General features: G+C 45.8%; 1 protein-coding gene across 6 annotated transcripts in view; it reads left to right on the forward strand.

Annotated features, from left to right (window-relative positions):
- Nucleotides 1-19,010, forward strand: part of NPHP4 (nephrocystin 4) — a 172,056-nt gene that overhangs the window by 34,951 nt on the left and 118,095 nt on the right. For all 6 annotated transcript variants that reach the window (XM_061601417.1, XM_061601422.1, XM_061601421.1 and 3 more), the window contains 2 exons: nucleotides 1,137-1,201; nucleotides 4,124-4,273. In XM_061601417.1, coding sequence (XP_061457401.1) covers nucleotides 1,137-1,201; nucleotides 4,124-4,273 — 215 coding nt within the window. The remainder of the gene's footprint in view (nucleotides 1-1,136; nucleotides 1,202-4,123; nucleotides 4,274-19,010) is intronic.

A 19,010-nucleotide genomic window follows, 5' to 3' on the forward strand; every position in this document is an offset into this window, starting at 1 on the left:
ATACATTTGAAGCAGCCTTTTACTGAATTAGACCATTAGTCTATCTAGAGCAGTATAGTATGCTCTGATTGGCTCTCCTTGATCCTTTCAGCCTAGGATGGTGTGGCTTTTGTTTTAGGACCTCCTGCACGCAAAACACATGCTCTACCACTGAGTCACCCTTTTCCTAAACAGGCTGGCCAAGCGAGCCTCTCTAGGCAGAACTTTGCATAGAGGATATATGTGTGTGTGCCAGCACAGAAAAGGCCCTGCTCCTCCTCACTGCCATAAGCCTTGCCTGTGAAAGTAGTTGCACCCGGAGCAGTGCCTCCCCAGAAGATGGGAAAGTCTGGATGGAAGGAAGTGTCTGGCAAAAGGTGCTTGTTCACCACAAGAGCATGTGGGTGATATGGTGAACATGGAGTTTAGCAGGGTAGTAGACCCAGATTTATCATGATGACAATGATATTATTATTAATAATAAATCATTATTTATAAGTTAATTCATTTACAGGTCACTTACTTGCCAAAGTGGCTTCTAAGCGGTTTAAGTAACCTGTAAGCCGTTTCTGCCACTGTGGTCTAGTGGTTAAGGTGCTGGACCACAACCTGGGAGACCAGGGTTCGAATCCCCACACAGACATGAAGCTCAATGGGTGACCTTGGGCCAGTCACTGCCTCTCAGCCTCAGAGGGATGCAATGGTAAACCGCCTCTGAATACGGCTTACCATGAAAACCCTATTCATAGGGTCGCCATAAGTCAGAATCGACTTGAAGGCAGTCCCTTTCCGTTTTTTTCAAGCAGTTTCTAAAGGTAGTCCTAATATCAGTAGTTACTAGAAAGGAAGAAGGGTGCAAGGGAAGACAAGGAAGAACCGAGACACCAAGTTAGGGTTGCAGCAAGTGAGAGAGAGCCTGGGAGAACAGACAAGTCGTGGTGCCCCTCTTAAAGAGTGGGTCCCCCTTTAGTTACATTTTTGTTTATAAATCAAACAAATACCTAAATTCAGTGAGTTCCAAAAACAAGGAGCTCTTGAACCACCAACTTGTGGCTTTCTAAATGAGTTTTTAAAGAGAGTTTCTGATTTTTTTATCTACTGTTCTGTACATAGACAACAACACTTCTCTGATTTGCCTCCTTTCTGCCATCCCCCAGGCTCAGTTTGTATCATGGGACCCCACGAGCCCTCTTGCACCCGCTTCTCCATGAGCCGACAGAGAGTAAGTCACAAGGCACCTCAGCACTTTCAGATGCTAGTCCTAGTGTGTTCTTTGCATATGGAATAAGGCAGATCCAGAAAATTCTGAGGGAAAACAGAATACAACTGGAAGGGGAGGGAAGGAATGATAGATATGGAGAGAGAGTGAGTGGGGGTGGGATTTTGGAGTTTGCCACCTTTCTCCTCCAAGGGTCCAGATCAGTAATTCTCAAACTGTGTGCCAGAGATGAACGAGTCCAAAGTATTCACCATAGAATCTGTCCGCTTTATCTCTGTATGCTTCAGTGCTCTGACCTGCCTCCTTCCAATCAGCCTCTTCCATGGTAGGATGTTCGGTCCCATCTGTGCATCAGGTGCGATCAGAGCATACAGCCACTTCTGACACAAATGCAGGAGAATTGCCACTCTCAGAGGTAGTTGCCTCTGAGCAGCAAGTTCATAACATACTCTAAAGTTACACCTTTTGAGGTGTAGCAGTGAAGTGTACCTCGAGTTTTAATTCAGATAAAAAGTGTACCTCAGAAGTTCAGAAATGCTGATCCTACCTGCCCTTAGGCAGGTGAGTTCCAGGGAAATGTCAGATTTAATTTACTCTTTGTTTTTTAATCTTACCTCTTGCCCAATTCCTCCCTTACACCATATGAATTGTCCATTCTAGTATTCCAAGCAGCTGTGACAACCTTTTATAAAAGGGCACTGTTTCTGGACAGTTGCTCTGTGTAGTCCAGACACGAGCCAGACCCATTTGGGAGGGTCAAAGGTCCTTGTTGGCAGCAGTTTTGCAAGATGGCACATTCTCATACTGAATATTTTATGCAGTGGAAGTCTCTCTTTGTGGACAATGTCCAATGGATACACAGGAGCAAATGGGATGCCATTGGGGATTGAAAAGTGCTGCATTGGGTTTTCTTGTTGCAGATCTGGCTCCTGCCAAATCAGAGAGCAAGGACCTGGGAGTGAGGCAAGGCTAGGTGTGCTGTGAGAGGAAGGCAAAGCAAAGGAGCAATGCAGCAGTCAGGTTTGCACATAACCCTAAACCATGGTTTGTTTGAATGTCTGAAGCCAACCAAGACTTATCTTGGTTTGTTTTCTGACAACAAACCATGGTGTGAAGCCATAGTTTGTTGGCTGATGAACCATTCCTTGTTTTAACTATGGCTTGGCATTATGTCTGAACTCATCAGCCTTGCTTTTTTTGGCCAACCCAGCCTAGACACTCACCAGCTTACACAGCCGTGAGGGAAGAACAGCTGGAAAACAAACCAAGATTTGGAGAAAGAAGCCATGGCTTGTTTGCTCATCAGTGAGATGACTCATGGTTTGTTGAATAAACCATGATTTGTTGAACAAACCACACCTTACCTTAGTGTTGTGCAGGATTGCTGCCATTGTCCGCTGAGCCTTTGCTTTCATAACACCTCATCAAGTTCCAGCTCCCTCTAGAACAGCAGTGAGGAACCTCTGGCCTGCAGTTTAAACTTGGCTTGCCAGGCATCCCCGTTTGGCCTGTGAGGCCTTTTTGGAGAAGTCACTCCCACCCGCCCTATACCTGACATCATACATGACATCAGGTGTGGGATGGGTAAGGGTGGGGCTTCAAAGTGACAATCAGGAGCTTAAACTGGGATTCCAATGGTTCCTCTGCTGGAGCAAGGCTTGCTCCTGATCACCCATTAGGTGATGTCGGGGTGCAAAGGAGAAAAGCAGTGAGGGTCACAAAGCTCCCCCTTTCAGCCTCTGATGCTGGGATATTGACAGGTGGGTGGGGCAAACCACTTGTCATAATGATGTCATATGATTGACAGGTGGGTTGGCCCACCCACCTATCAAAGTTCGCTCCTTGGGGTGGAACCAAAAAGGTTCCTCCTCCACTCTAGAATACTCTTGCTCCAACACCAGGTGCTGGTCATGGACACCGTCCTTGAAGGCTGTCCAGAAAATTGAGTTAGCCCCAGGTCTATACTCTGAAGGCTCATGCCATAGCTTAAGCCGGTCTGGGTCTGGTCAATATCCCATGGGGCCCCTATGGGTGCCATCTTGAGTTCTACCATGGAAAAAAGGTGGTATGTATGTATGTGTGTGTGTGATGTATATCTATGAGAGAGCCGGATCTGGAGCTGCTGAGCCTATTATTATACCAATCCTACAATAGCTCTGCTGGTTTCACAATATCTGTGCTACGTTCAAAGTGCTGATGCTAACCTTTGAAGCTCAACATGGCCTTAGCCTGGGATATCTGAGGGAGCATCTTCTGCCCTTTCTCTTGATTTAAGACCGAGAAATGAGGCCCTTGTGCGAGTTTCTTCACCTGACATGAGATCGGTCTCTACTGAGTTTTTCATTAGTGACCCCCCACAGTTTTGTGCAATTTTCTCCTTTTGGAAATAACCCATTTTCACTTTATCCTTTCAGGCAGGCCATGTGACAACCTTCCACTTAAACTATGGGGTGTGTGGGAAGGCTGTTTTAAGGGTTCCTCTTGCTTTTTGAGGGTTCTTGATTGGTTTAGACTAGAATTTTAAGCTTAGTGTTTTTGAATGACATGATTTTATGTCATATGCCGTGTGTATGTGTGTGTGTGTAGTGGGGGGAGGGATGGGTCAAAAAGTAGGCCATAAATCAAATCAATGAGATCTGGATGCCAAGGAAGTTAGGCTCAGGTGCCTTTTGTAGTTGTACAGAAGAAATAATTTTGGGTGGTGCAGCTTGTCATGGAGGGGTGAGAAAAGCAGCACCTTCCAAAAAAATCCCCCAGACATACTCTCACATACAAATGCACACACGCTGCAACTAAAGATCCAGGAATCCTGCTGTCTTCCTTTTGAATATGGTCACCCTGTCAACAACGCTTGTTTTCTGGGATGGACCAATGCCCTTGTACATCTCTTGCTGAATTGAAAACAAGTTTCCTGTTCTTTTTTAGAGAACAAGTACCTGATGATGATGGACAGCAGTCATCTTCAGTGCATCTTGGAGCCACACCCTTCCTTGGAGGCTGTCTATCATCTCCTCCCAGAGAACACCCCTGTGTCCAGCCTGCAGAGAATTCCTGGCATGTTAGCAGTACATGAAGGTATTGTTCAAGGCATTGTTTTCAGGCAGAGAGTATTTCCAAGCCCTACTTGGAGATGCCGGGGATTGAACCTTCACTCAAAGCAGATGTTCTGCCACTGAGCTATGAGCTATTTCCATAGAGACTTGTGTGCACAGTGACTGCATACCCTTCCCCTTCTCACTCAAGAAAAAATCCTGTCAAACTAATCTCATCTCTTTTTTTGATCGGGTCACTAGCTTAGTAGATGGTGGAAATGCTGTAGATGTCATCTATCTAGATTTCAGCAAGGCGTTTGACAAAGTCCCCCATGACCTTTTGATTAGCAAACTAGTCAAATGCGGACTAGATGGAAATACTGTCAGGTGGATTCACAACTGGTTGGAAAACCGTACTCAAAGAGTGGTCGTCGGTGGCTCTGCTTTGGACTGGAAGGAGGTCTCGAGTGGAGTGCCACAGGGTTCTGTCCTGGGGCCGATACTCTTCAACATTTTTATCAGTGACTTAGATGACGGGGTGGAGGGAAGCCTTATGAAGTTTGTGGATGATACGAAACTGGGAGGGATAGCTAACACAATGAAAGACAGGAATAAAATCCAAAGGGACCTGGATAGACTAGAAAATTGGGCTGAAATTAATAAAATGACATTCAATAAAGACAAATGCAAGATTCTGCATTTAGGCCACAAAAACAAAATGCACGGGTACAGGATGGGAAATACCCGGCTTAGCAGTAGTGCGTGTGAGAAGGACCTTGGAATTGTAGTGGATCGCAAGTTGAACATGACCCAGCAGTGTGATGCTGCGGCAAAAAAGGCAAAAGCAGTTTTGGGCTGCATAAACAGAGCTATAGTTTCCAGGTCGAGGGAAGTAATAGTCCCACTATATTCTGCATTGGTCAGGTCTCATCTGGAATACTGCGTTCAGTTCTGGGCACCTCATTTTAAGAAAGATATAGACAAGTTAGAGCGGGTTCAGAAGAGGGCGACGAGGATGATAGCCGGTATGGAGAACAAGTCTTATGAGGAAAGGTTGAAGGAACTTGGCATGTTCAGTCTGGTGAAGAGAAGGCTGAGGGGGGACATGATTGCACTCTTTAAGTACCTGAAGGGCTGTCACATAGAGGAGGGTACAGATTTGTTCTCTGCTGCCCCAGAGGGTAGGACTAGGTCTAATGTTTTTAAGTTGCAGGAGCGTAGATTCAGATTGGATATTAGAAGGAACTTCTTGACAGTAAGGGCAGTTTGGCAATGGAACCGACTGCCTAGGGAGGTGGTGGGATCCCCTTCGCTGGATGTCTTCAAGGAGAGGCTGGACAGCTATCTGCGGGAGATGCTCTAGCTGTGGATTTCCTGCTGTGAGCAGGGGGTTGGACTCGATGGCCTACAAGGCCCCTTCCAACTCTATGATTCTATGATCTTGCTAAAATTATATGCAGGCCTGGCTTTGGCCTGCCAGATCCCCCAAGCATGCAAGAGCTTAGAGAAACAGCCACCCTGACCCCCAAGCCGAGGAAACTTTGTGAGGGTTGGAAGTTTCCCTGATGAATCACACCAAGAATTATGATGGGAAGGTACCTCTTTTACTCAAGGAGCAAGCAGACCATTGCGTCAACCACAGCAATTTCCATCATTTCCAGGACTCTGAATTGTATGTGTAATTGTTGGGCTCTTAAGCTTTGTAAACCACCAGTTTAATTGTCTTGCTTGCTTGTAGCAGTAGTAATAATAATAATAATAGAATTTATTAGCACCAAGCTAATAGAAGTCAGTCTGTTTACCTTCTCCTGAAGAATTTTGCGTTGGGACAGATACTGCCTGAAAACTGAAATGCTGGGGAAGGTAACAGACTGAGTTTAGAAAATTTCCAACTTTTCATTTCCTTTTTTTTATTTTTAATTGATTTTTTAAAAATTGGGGTTTTGTTAAGAACAGAAAAGGAAAAAGAAAAGAGAGAAAAGTAACAAAACATGTAAACATCTACACATCCATTTTAGCTTACACATAGAAATCAACATATGTCATCCAAATATCCAAATATGTATCCAGAGAAAGTTGGTGTGTATAGAAAGTATGCTTTAATGGAGCAAGGGCATTCATGTCATCAAACCATTGCATAATAGTTGGCTGGTATTTGTCCTTCCAGGATCTCACTATAAGTCTCTAAGTGAACATTAGGGCATGTAAAACCCATCCTTCTTACCCTACTATTAATCCCCATATAACAGAAATGCAATTTAAAAGCACATGGAAATCTGCAAAATTCAAGGATTCTGCCAATACAAAGTTAATATGTACAACAACTTCAGACCAAAAAGAAATTATTACTGGACATACCCACATCATGTGCTTCAATGAGGTATTTCCAGCATTGCTGGATGTGCAACATGCAACATTTCATTTAGAACAGAGCCCCCCAAATGCCCATTTTCACTTTCTTCTGCTTGACGGAGACTTCAGCTCCTTTGTGGCATCAGGAGCCGCTATATCAATGCATAGTGTCATCTCAGACCTATTTTCATGCCTGACATCCAATGCACCTCCCAAGACTTAACACTTAACAAAAGCAAAAGGTCAGGAATGCACATGGGCAAGCAGACGGGAGCATCTACTGCTGCAGCTGCTGTCTGGGTACACAGTTATGTGACCTTGCATGACTGGGGAAGCAGAAGCAGAGGTGAGGATCCCATGGGATGGAAAGGGGAAAGAAGCAGGGTTTTTGGGGGGGGCGGGTACACCCTATCTTTGCCCGTAAGCAAGCCAAGGTGCTCTGACTCTCTCTCTCTCTTGCACTCCCGTTCCCAGAGCACCCAAATTCACTGTCAGCTGTGCCCATACAGCAGGATTTCCTGGTTATAGTTTGTGTTGGCTGTGTTTTGCATCACTTGCAGTGCCTATAATTATTATGAACTGCTAGCACAAAGTGACCTGTATTTATTTATTTATTTATTTATTTTATTTCATTTTTAAACCGCCCATAGCGAATAGCTCTCTGGGCGGTGTACAAAAGATTAAAAATACAGAAATACAAAATATCACAATAAATAAACTGAAACAAAGAGATTTAAAATTGTAACATGAAACACATTAAAATGCCTGGGAGCATAGCCAGGTCTTAACCTGGCGCTGAAAAGATAGCAGCGTCGGCGCCAGGCGTACTTCTTCGGGGAGGCTGTTCCACAATTCGGGGGCCACTACAGAAAAGGCCCTAGATCGAGTAACTGTCCTCCGGGCTTCCCGATGGGTTGGTACCCGGAGGAGGGCCTTAGACGCTGAGCGAAGTGACCGGGTCGGTTCATAGCGGGAGAGGCGTTCCACAAGATACTGCGGTCCCACGCCGTGTAAGGCTTTATAGGTGAAAACCAGCACCTTGAATCTGGCTCGGAAGCAAATAGGTAGCCAGTGCAAACGGGCCAGAACAGGTGTTATATGCACTGACCGGCTGGTCCTCGTCAGCAGTCTGGCTGCTGCGTTTTGCACTAGCTGAAGCTTCCGAACTGTCTTCAAGGGCAGCCCTACGTAGAGCGCATTACAGTAATCCAACCTAGAAGTTACCAGAGCATGAACAACTGAGGCGAGGTCATCCCTGTCCAGATAGGGGCGTAGCTGGGCTACCAACCGAAGGTGGTAGAATGCATTCCTTGCCACCGTGGCCACTTGCGCCTCAAGAGACAAGGAAGGATCGAAAAGAACCCCAAGACTACGAACCTGTTCAGTAGTGTGTGTGTATGTGTGTACATGGAGGATCTGTGTATTGCAGGCTTCCTGAGTGGTATCTAGACCTAGACATGTTTTCTGCAACTCATGGTCTCCAAGGCCAGTAGCTAGAGCTGGTAGGTTAGCTGGAGACCCTGCTAGAGCTTTGAAATGGGAGAGGCAGATGATGCCCACTCTTTTGGTCAGACAAGGGCCAGTATTTACACCAGGCCTGCCGACCTAGAGGCTCCATTTGTCCCTCTGATGACAGGGACCAGCTCTTCCCCTTATACCCTTTTGCACCTGAAGGCCTGGACACACAGCCTGCTGGGGCTCATTAAGCTTGATTCTAGACTCAGGTTGTAAATTTCCCTGTTCATGCTCCAGAGGCCCTGACATGAAAGCCTGTCTGTTCACTTTAATCAGATTTTAGTTGGATATTTGACAGTAGTCTAGCTTGGGGGGGGGAGGTGTCAAATTGGAAAGCTGTCTCTTAATGTACATTTTTGAATTCTACCAACCTACAGCTAATGCTTTGCATTCAGAAGGTCCCAGGTTCAATCCCTGGCAGCATCTCCAGGTAAGGTTGGAAAGACCCCTTGCCTGAAATCCTGGAGAGCAGCTGCCGGTCAGTGCAGATAATAGATGGAGTCAGTATAAGGCAGCTTCTTGGGTTCCAGCTCTGATGTGATGTGAGCGCATGAGATGTCGACTTTATTTTATTTACGTATTTCTTTTTTAACCCACCCTTCATCAAACAAGTGATCCAAGGGCAGAGTACCTCAGATAGAAAGCCGAACTTACAATATAAGCAATACAAACATAATTATTTTTTTTTATAAAACCAAATAACATAACCTGTACTCCTCCTTACTACAAAAGTCAGAACCTATGCATCAATAGCCTGGTCAAAGAGATAAGTTTATGTTTGATGCTGAAAACCAGTTAAATGTTGGTTCGAGACAAACTTCTAGAGGGATGGCATTCCAGAGCGAGGGAGCTGCCCTTTCACAAGCTGCAGAGGCACAAACCTCACTCAGTGATGGACTAGGGCAGGTGTGGGCTTGGGGGCTGGCCCTCCAGGTGTTGCTGAACTACAACCCCCGTCATCTGTGTCCATTTGTAATGCTTGCTGGGGCTGATGGGAGTTGTAGTTCAGCAACATCTGGAGGGCCAAAGGTTCCCCCACACCTGGAGTAGATCATCCTATATGTTTTCAAACACCTGCTTGCCATGCATATATGTTGTGTTTAGCGACATACTTTTAAAAAACAGAAAAAAAGAGAGGTGTGTGTATTTTTTTAAAAAAATACATTGTGAAGGGAGGAACCTTCTCTGCGATGTGGCTGCAAAAAAGGCAAATGCTATTTTAGGCTGCATTAACAGAAGTATAGTTTCCAAATCGTGTGGAATATTAGTTCCCCTCTATTCAGCACTGGTTAGGCCTCATCTTGAGTACTGCGTCCAGGTCTGGTCTCCGCACCAAGAAGGATGCAAACAAACTGGAACAGGTTCAGAGGAGGGCAACATTTTAGGATTGTGTCTGTCGTGTCCATGTGTTTAACTATGTTTAGTTATTTTGTTATATTGTTTCCATGTGTTTGATATATGTTTTTAATTATATACTGGATGTTTTTATGCTGTAAACCACCCAGGGAGCTTCGGCTATTGGGCGGTATAGAAATATAATTAATAAATAAATAATAAATAAATAACAAGGATGTTCAGGGGACTGGAAACAAAGCCCTATGAGGAGAGACTGAAGGAACTGGGCATGTTTAGCCTGGAGAAGAGAAGACTGAGGGGAGATATGATAGCACTCTTCAAGTACATGAAAGGTTGCCACACAGAGGAGGGCCAGGAACTCTTCTCGATCGTCCCAGAGTGCAGGGCACGGAATAATGGGCTCAAGTTGCAGGAAGCCAGATTTCAACTGGACATCAGGAAAAACCTCCTAACTGTTAGAGCGGTACAACAATTGGACCAATTACCTAGAGAGGTAGTGGGCTCTCCAACACTGGATGCATTCAAGAGGCAGTTGGACAGCCACCTATTGGGAATGCTTTGATTTGGATTCCTGCATTGAGCAGGGGGTTGGACTTGATGGCCTTATAGGCCCCTTCCAACTCTACTATTCTATGATTCAATTAACCTAGCCTGTTCTAAAGGTAGAGTAGGGTAAACTGGGGTCTTTGAAGAAGAAACAAAGGGGAACCCCCTCCCCCCCCCCGACCACTGGAAAACCTACTCTGACTCTTCCTAAGGCCTTGTCCAGGGACATTAGCTCTTTCATTTTTAAGGCCTAGAAACTAACTCTTTAAAAAAAAGAAAGAAAAGAGCTGGAATTGTTTGGTGTACCAGAGTCTGGGTTGAAAGATGTTGCAGGCGGTGAATCCATCTGTCTGTAGATTACCAGTGTGCTTAAGGGACTAAGGTTGCATTTGTAGGTCAAAAAGCAGAAAAAGACACCTCTCGCCACTGAATGGTCTGCTTCTCTGTTGTTGTTTGTATGGCTGTTCGCGCCAGCCTGCACATGCATGTGTGGGATATTTGCTCCACCTTGTGGCACTGAGTAGAAATGGTCATGGAGGAATCCTTAATCAGAGGCCAGGATGTCTTGTTTCCTACTATTGCCTGCCGGTTGGTTGGGCAGATGTTATGCACATATATAACCTGTTTTCTTCTGCACCTGAAGAAGGCAAACTCTGAGGCCTGAGCATGCGCCACCCCAGGTTGGTCCCAGTCCTGTCTGAGGCCAAGGTCCCTCCCTAGTGAGTCTCTGAGTAGAGGCTCCCTGCTTCTTGCCCAACCCTGAGCAGCTGCAAACAGAGGAGGACTCAAGCAGCTTGTGGGAGTGCAGTGGCTCAGCAAACCATCAGATTGGGGAATAATAGGGGGGAGGCACCATAAGAAAATGGAAATGGGCTGCCTTCAAGTCTATCCCGACTTATGGTGACCCTATGAATAGGGTGTTCATGGTAAGCGGTCTTCAGAGGGGTTTTCCCATTGCCTCCCTCTGAGGCTAGTCCTCCCCAGCTGGCTAGGGCCTGCTCAGCTTGCCACAGCTGCACAAGCCAGCCCCTTCCTTGTCCGCAGCTGCTAGCTGGGGGGCAACTGGGCTCCTTGGGACTATGCAGCTTGCCCACGGCTGCACAGGTGGCAGGGCACATCACCCCTGAGCCACTCACTGTGGGGGTGATCTTTAGCTGGCCCTTGACACCCAAGAGACGTGAGTGGAGATTTGAACTCACAGACTCTGGACTCCTAGCCAGGCTCTCCTCCCCACTGTGTTATACCAGCTGTGCAGAGGCACTGTAGAGCAGGGGCAAAATGTTAACACTTTGCCAGAGGCACCAAAGAGGCCAAGGGCTCACTGCATGGAGGCTTGCCTAAAGGGAAATGTGCAGTTATTACACATTTGAGTTCCTCTTCAGGTAAAAAGGAATGCCAAGAGAAGTCAGTTTCTCAGGGGGCATTTTGCTCTGTGCATATGTGGGCTGGGACAGGAGAGACAAATGCCCATTGTTAGTATTGTTTTATGAGCAAGTAAAAAAGCACAGGTCCTTAGACCATTTGTTGGTGGACTCCAGTTTCTGCCTCCCTCCATTGGGAGAATGGTCTGTTTATTCCTGCTGTCTGCTTCCCTGATCTTAACCAGTTACTGATCCACAAGAAAACCTTTGCTCTTATTCAATGACTGCTAACCTTATCCAGGGGTCATTGGTGACATACTTTATCAAAAGCTTTTTTGGAAGTCTAAACCCACAATGCCAACTGGATCACATCTATTTATAAACTGGTTGACACTCTCAGAGAACTCCAAAGATTTAGTGAGACAGGACTTACCTTTGCAGAAGCCATGCTGGTCATGCTTCAACAAGACTTGTTGTATACTCTATAATTCTGGTAATTCTATCTTTCCATCAGTTTTCCTGGAAAAGATGTTTAGCTAAGCAGCCTGCAATTTCCAGGAGCTCCCCCGGATCCCTTTTCAAGAGTTGGTGTTACGTTAGTCACTGTCCAGTTCTTGGGTATGACCTTAGGGACAAGTGTTAGAAGACCAGAAATTTCACATTTGACTTCTTGAGTGAAATTGCTGGATTTTCTAACTCAAAAGAATGTCACTTGTACCCACCTCCATACTTAATGACTTGAAAGTGACCAGTGTAACACCAGTTTTTAACTCTTGGGTGGATGTCATCTGGACCTAGTGATTTGTCAGGGTTTTTTTTTTGTATTTGTCAATAAGAACTTTGCCTCTTGTCACCACTATTTGCCTCAGTTCCTCAGACTCCCTTCCTTAGAACATTAGCTCAGGCACAGGGATCTGCCGGTACATCTTCTACGTGATGAGAGATGCAGGTAATTGGTCCAGCTTCTTTGCAATATCCTTTTCCTCCTTTAGCATTCCTGTGACTCTCTTCTTGTTCAACGGTTCAAATTCAGGGTGGAAAACATTTTATTTTGGAGGGGGGTGGAAGCCTCATTGCCCCCTTAAAAAGCTGTTGAGGGTTGAATTCCAGAAGTGGCTGCAGCCAAACCTTCACACATAGACGGCAAGGCACCCACCCGCACTTATGCAGACAGGCGCCTGTCTCTCTGGGGTACCCGTGACAGTCACATGCATACCCCACAGAGACAGGCGCACACACACATGCACAGCCATGCAAACACAACGTAGAGTCCAATTATTTATTATTTATTTATTGGATTTATTAGTCGCCCATCTGGGAGGTTGTCCAGCCACTCTGGGCGACGTACAGCCAAAAATATAAATTACTGATTTGTCCTTTCAGTTCCAGGCATGAAGTGGCCCATGTTGACTTTGCCACTTAGACAGCAATTCTGTGTCCTCCAGAGTTAGAGAACTCAAGCCCTTCTGTCCTTGTTTGTTCTCCTTAACCAAGGTGGCCCTGCAATAAATACTACTTGGCTACTGGACTTGACAGAGCCGAGGGCCTGGAAATTGGTTGCAAATGGGCACTTCCAGCCAAATGCACCCTGTAATTTGATACACTGAAGCTTCAGATAACAGCCTCTATGAAACTGAGAAGGTATATTTGGCTCCCAAAATTGAATTAAGGCGGATTCTAGTGTTAGCACAGCTAATTTGTCAGAAATGCTCATTCCCAGCACATCCTGTGGCTCTTAAACTGCTCCGCCAAGCCAGAGACATATTATTTTCTTCTGTTGCTGGGTGCTTTAGATGTCTCTGGGGCTGTGCCTCTTAACTATACGGTGGAGGCTTGGCAATGATCCGTTGTGGATCTTGGGCAGGAGGAGAAGAATCTTCATTGGCTGCCTCTTTGGGAGAAAAGCGTTACAGGAACGTTCCCCCGACCTCTTTCTTCCCTCCTGGGGCCTTCTGGGCATGCAGATTTCAGGCACTGCAGGTAAGTAGAGAAAACAGCAATTGGCGATAGCTCAAGGATTCTGAACGTGGGCTGCCTCGCCCCAGAAGCCAGACTAGAGTAGGAACGAATCGGGGTATAACATGCCTCTTCCCAGCTTTCATGTTGGTAGAGCAGCATAACACAGGGCTAGCCAATGTGATGCCCTCTCCAGGTGATGTTGGAATCTGAATCTCACCAATCCCAGCCCCCTGGGATGATGGGAGTTGTAGTGCACAGCATCTGGAGGGCATCCTTTTGGCTGTCCCCTGCTGTTCGGGTTATCGGTGAACTGAGCTAAGAATGAACTATGAATCAGGAAGTCCAGGGTTCAGCCATGAGGTCAAGAGGTGGCCTTGGGCAATCCTTTCCCTTTCAACCCCAGTCCCCACATTGGTCATATAGGGAGGATAATTGTCCTTTTTTCAGGGCTGTTGTAAGGGTATAGTACACTAACGTATGCACTTTGTTCTGTGAGTGTGTGTTTGAGTTTTTAATCATGTACCTTTGATACTGTACCTTACTGTTTTGAGATGCTTGATAAATATTAAAAATTATTATGTGATGCTTGGGAAGTTCTAAAAGCAGTGTGTAAATCAGGGGTAGGCAATGTTCTGCCCCCCAGATGTTGCTGGGCTACAACTCCCATCATCCCTGACTATTGGCTATGGTGGCTGCTGGGACTGATGGGAATTGTCTGAACAACATCTGGAGGGCACCATATTGGCTCTCCCATATCTAAATGCCAATTGCCCCTGTTACTGACTGGCTGAAAGCACATGGATGGGTCGAGCCAAATGTCGCAGAAACAGAAAGACAGGAGAGGTGCAGTTGGGTCCTTCATGACTTGGCTGCCACCTCTAAGGAGCAGGCAGTATGGGAGGGGGATTCATGTCTGTATTGCTGGGCGCAAGCAAGGAAGAGTGGGTGGGTCACTCAGCCAGGGCGCACTCCTTCAGAAGCCATTTTGAACTGACTTTGTAAATGTTTTAATTTTGCTCAGCCATCATATGTACTAACAACAACAAATTCAAATGCTAAATTATAACTATTGTGCAGCCAAAAATGGCTCCTGAGAAACAAGAGGGGGGCACCTGCATGCTTAGAGAAACATCAACATTTGCAAAGGCAGAAAAAAAATAGTTAGGAAAAAGAAAATAGTTAGCAACCCCTCGCCCCCAGATAACCCAATGAGAGAGAGAGAGAGAGAGAAAGAGAGAGAGAGAGAGAGAGTATGTGTGTGCATAACTGGGGGCAGAGGAGGCATGGAGTATTCTGGAAGATGGAATGGGTGTTGCCTGGAACACTGAATGGGAGTACTCTGCGGTGCAACATTTTGTTGCAGGTCCCATTTGTTCATTCCAGTTTAGAATTAGATGGTGGAGATGTTTTGCATGAGTGTACATGTGCAGGTATATATTTAAGGATGGGAGCAAAATGTAGATTTTTCTGAGCTTTGTCAGTGACACTCAGCTTCTTTTGCCTGCTGGGCTCCTGGACTTTACTTGAAGGTTGAACTCACCCCACCCCACCCATTGCTTCCCACCCCTCTGCAAGCAGGGAGACTTAGCATTTCCCCAGGCTGAGTAACCTGACAGACATCTTTCCCACTGGAAAATGGTACATTGTTCACAGAGCTGCCTGTCAGGTAAGAAACAAGCCCTCTCACTTCTAACCTGGCATGGTGTGCGGGTGTGAGGGAATGGAAGGTTCAGAATGTGGCCGGTGAGCTATCAATTGGCCTGTTGATGTCAATGGCCAAAGAAAGCAACGAGATGATGGTACAGGACAAACAGCACAACAGAGCGCAGAGGTCTGCCTCCTGAATATTGCAATGTATGTGTGCATGTGAGAAAAGGCATCCTTTGTTATTTCAACAATGCCTCCTTGGCAGGGAAATGCCTAGAATCTCCTCTGGACACCTCATTGCCCACAGCTTCCAGCCATTCAGCGCTAGGATTGCAGTAGCGGATATGACTTTCAGAGAGGGTTCTTCTTCGGCCGTGCCCTTAAAGATCTTTTCTTCTGCAACTGCATCCTGGGGATTCAAGGAGCTTGACCAGTCATGCCTGCCGACGAGGCTCATCAATCTCCTACTTGGTTGCTGTTTGTCCGCGAGCTTTCCCGGCAACGAGCTTAGCAACCTTGTCACTTTGTGCAAAGTCACTCTTGGCTGTGCAGAGGGTGGGGGTCACACCTCTCCAGCCTCCATCAGCGTAATAGAGATAGATGTGTCCTGCAGGTGAAAGGTGACTCTCTGATGCTCTGCAGAGCTGCTGGCACAGCACTGGCAAGAAGAGACTCAAGTGAGCTTTTCCCATCTCTCCACCCCTCACTTACTTTGCTCTGCTATAGACTAGAAACGGCTGAGCTCTCTGAAACTCACCTCGGGTTAGCACAAATTACCCAAGATCTTCCAACGCCCCCCTCCCAAAAAAAATCCTAGCCAGTTTGGGGCATTTTTCCCCTAGCCAATTGGACGGGCTCAGAAAAAATACCCCATTTCTCCCCTGTTGCCAAAATGCCTCCACCACCACCACCCTGAACATATTCCCATCTTTCTGTCCCCTACACGAGCACCTTTAACAGCAGCAAAGGCACACAGAGAAGGGATTTTCCCCTCCCTCCTCTCCATCCCCACCACATCACGCTGCTTAATAGCATTCTAGGACATTGGGGTCTACTAGGGAAGGTCCCGGTAACTGCTGGGGCTCAGGAGCAAAGGTGCTGATCCACTGAGACAAAGCCATCAATAGAAGGTGTTACGTTAGGGTTTATTTCTATGCTGCCTTTTGGCCAAAAAGGCCCTTGAGGCAGCTCACAAAAAAATAAACACAAATACACGTGTTTAGACACGAGCGGGGATTTAAATTCACAGACTCTGGACTCCCAGCCAGACTCTCCTCCCCACTGTGCTATACCAGCTCTCCCCCCCCCCATTCTTCTGGGATGTTATTGAAATTGTATTTTGGCATTATGAGTGCTATGTTCGTCTTCTTTAGCTTTACTCTGATTTTCGATACGATCAGTTCACGATCTGCACCACAGTCTGCTCCTGGTCTTGTTTTCACAGAAAGTATGGAACTTCTCCATCTTCTGCTACCAATTATATAATCAGTTTGATTGCTATGTTCACCATTTGGTGATGTCCACGTGTACAGTCGTCTTTTCAGTTGCTCAAAAATGTGTTTAAAAGAAACAAATTATTGCCTTCACAGAATTCAATTAGTCTTTTTCCTGCTTCATTTCTATCTCCTAAGCCCCATTTCCCCACAATTCCTAGTTATTTTCTGTTCCCTCCTTTTGCATTCCAGTCCCCCACGATTATCAGCACATCTTGTTTTGGTGTGTGATCAATTTCTTCCTGTTCTTCTGCATAAAATCTCTCCAATTCCTCTTCTTCTGCGTTTGCTGTTGGAGCATAGACTTGGATGATGGTTATGTTAATAGGTTTCCCATTAAATCTCATTGATATCAGTCACTCAGACCTTGTGTTACAGCTCCTAATTGCTTTTGCTACATCACTTCTCCCTATTAAAGCAACCCCATTTCTTCCTAATTTCTCATTTCCTGCATAATATATTTTGTAGTTGCCTGATTGAAAATGTCCCATTCCTTTCCATTCTAATTCACTCATGCCAAGTATTGGAATGTTGATACACTCCATTTCTTGCTTGACAATTTCTAACTTTCCCTGGTTCATGCTTCTCACATTCCATGTTCTTATTGTGTGCATCGTACAACTCCGGACTCTCCTTTTGCCTCTGTGTGCATCAGCCTCTGGGTTTCCTTTTGGCATTGACCCAGCTGCGTCATTAGTCACAGCGCTACTCGTACTTGTCCTTTGTTCTTCCCCAGTAGCTCGGTGAGTGCCTTCTGACCTGGGGGTCTCATCTTCCAGCACTATCTTGTGTTGCATTTTGGATACTCTGTTCATAGGGTTTTTGTTGTAAGAGGTATTCAGGGGTTGTTTACCATTGCCTTCCTCTGAGTCTGGATGCATCTTAGTCTGGTGTTTCAGCTTTGACCATTCTGCCTTGGGTGCCCTGCTAGGAGTCTAGCCTTTTGGTCTAGACTCCTGACGGCATTGCTCTCAGCTTCTTCAACACGCTCAAACCCCCTCACCACGTTGTGCATCTTAGAGGTGGTATTATTAAAAAACAATAATAAAAAGGCGGAACTCTTACCTGCCAACAGGCATGGGACTTCCCTTCCTAAGGAACATAAGAGCCCTGCTAGATCAGACCGTGGTTCCATCTAGTTGAGCACCCTGTTCCCTGCAAGGGCTGACCAGATAGCTCTGGGAAGCCCACAAGCAGAACATGAGTGCAATAGCAACTGGTATTCAGAGGTATGCTGCTCCTGGTCCTGGCGGTAGAACATAGTCATCATGGTTAGTAGCCATTGATAGCCTTATTCTCCATGAAATTCTGTAATTCTTTTTTAAAGCCAAACAAGTTGGTGGCCGTCAGTGCTTCTTGTGTAGCCAATTCCATAGTTTAACTATGGACTGAGTGAAGAAGTATTTCTCTTGTCTGTCCTGCTGAATCTTCCAGCGTTCAGCTTCTTTGCATGATGTCAGGTTTCACTCTTTCTCTCCCAGCTGGGTCACCATTCCTCAGCTGGTTAACTCTTCCTTCCACTGAGATTTTGATGATGATGATTGACCCCATGCTGCTTTTGAGCTTCTTCGAAAGCTTAATAGCAGCATTGGGGGGGGCTTTCATCAGGATGATGGGAAGGGGAAGGATGATTTTAAACGTTCCTCTCCATGTGATCCACCTTTTGTTGCTCAGCAAACTGGGAACAGCTGGAAGTGGTGGGAAGGAAGCCGTACTGCAGAAAAGGGTTATTTTTTCCCCTCTGGAAGCCCTCTCCTCTTTCTTTCCATTGCTTAATGGGAGGCTGTGTTGTGGGTAAGTTTAGGCAGTGAGTCAGAAGCAGCCAGGGGGAAAGGGGTGCAGTTTGTATACATCTGAACTAGAGATTAGGGAGAAAGGCATATTTCTTGGAGACTAAGCATTCTGAATGGAGAATGTGCACATTGCCCGGAGAATGTGCACATTGCCCAGAGAATGTACAAAATATGCACACTCTCCAAGGATTGTTGTAGATTATGTACATTGAATGGGAAATGTACGCAATTCACTCATCATGGACAGCTTATACGTGCATTCTTCATGAGGCCTGGTGAATGTGCACAGTGGCCTGTTGTTATGCATATTTACTGCTCTGCATAACATCTCCTTAACATATATGAAAAGTTAGTATTTATTTTGCCCCAATGTTCCTCACTTTACACTTACGCTGAACTACATTTGCTATTTTGTTGTCCATTCACCAAGTTTGAAGAGATCCTTTTGGAGCTGTTTGCAGTCATCTTTGGTTTTCACCACCTTGAGTAAACTAGTATCATCTGTAAACTTAGACCCCTCACTGCTAACTCTAGATCATTTATGAATAAGTAAAAAGGATCACTCCCAATACAGATCCTTGGGGGACACCACTGCTCACATACTCCCACGTGAGAACCGACCATTTATTTCTACTCTGTTTCCAGTTGCTTAAACCAGCTACCAATCCATAAAAGGTCATATCCGCTTACCCCATGGCTGCTAAGTTTACTTAGGAGCTGTTGATGAAGAACCATCACAAGGTTTTCTGAAATACAGT

The sequence above is a fragment of the Rhineura floridana genome, chromosome 18 (genome assembly GCF_030035675.1).
Source record: "Rhineura floridana isolate rRhiFlo1 chromosome 18, rRhiFlo1.hap2, whole genome shotgun sequence".
Taxonomy (NCBI): Eukaryota; Metazoa; Chordata; class Lepidosauria; order Squamata; family Rhineuridae; genus Rhineura; species Rhineura floridana.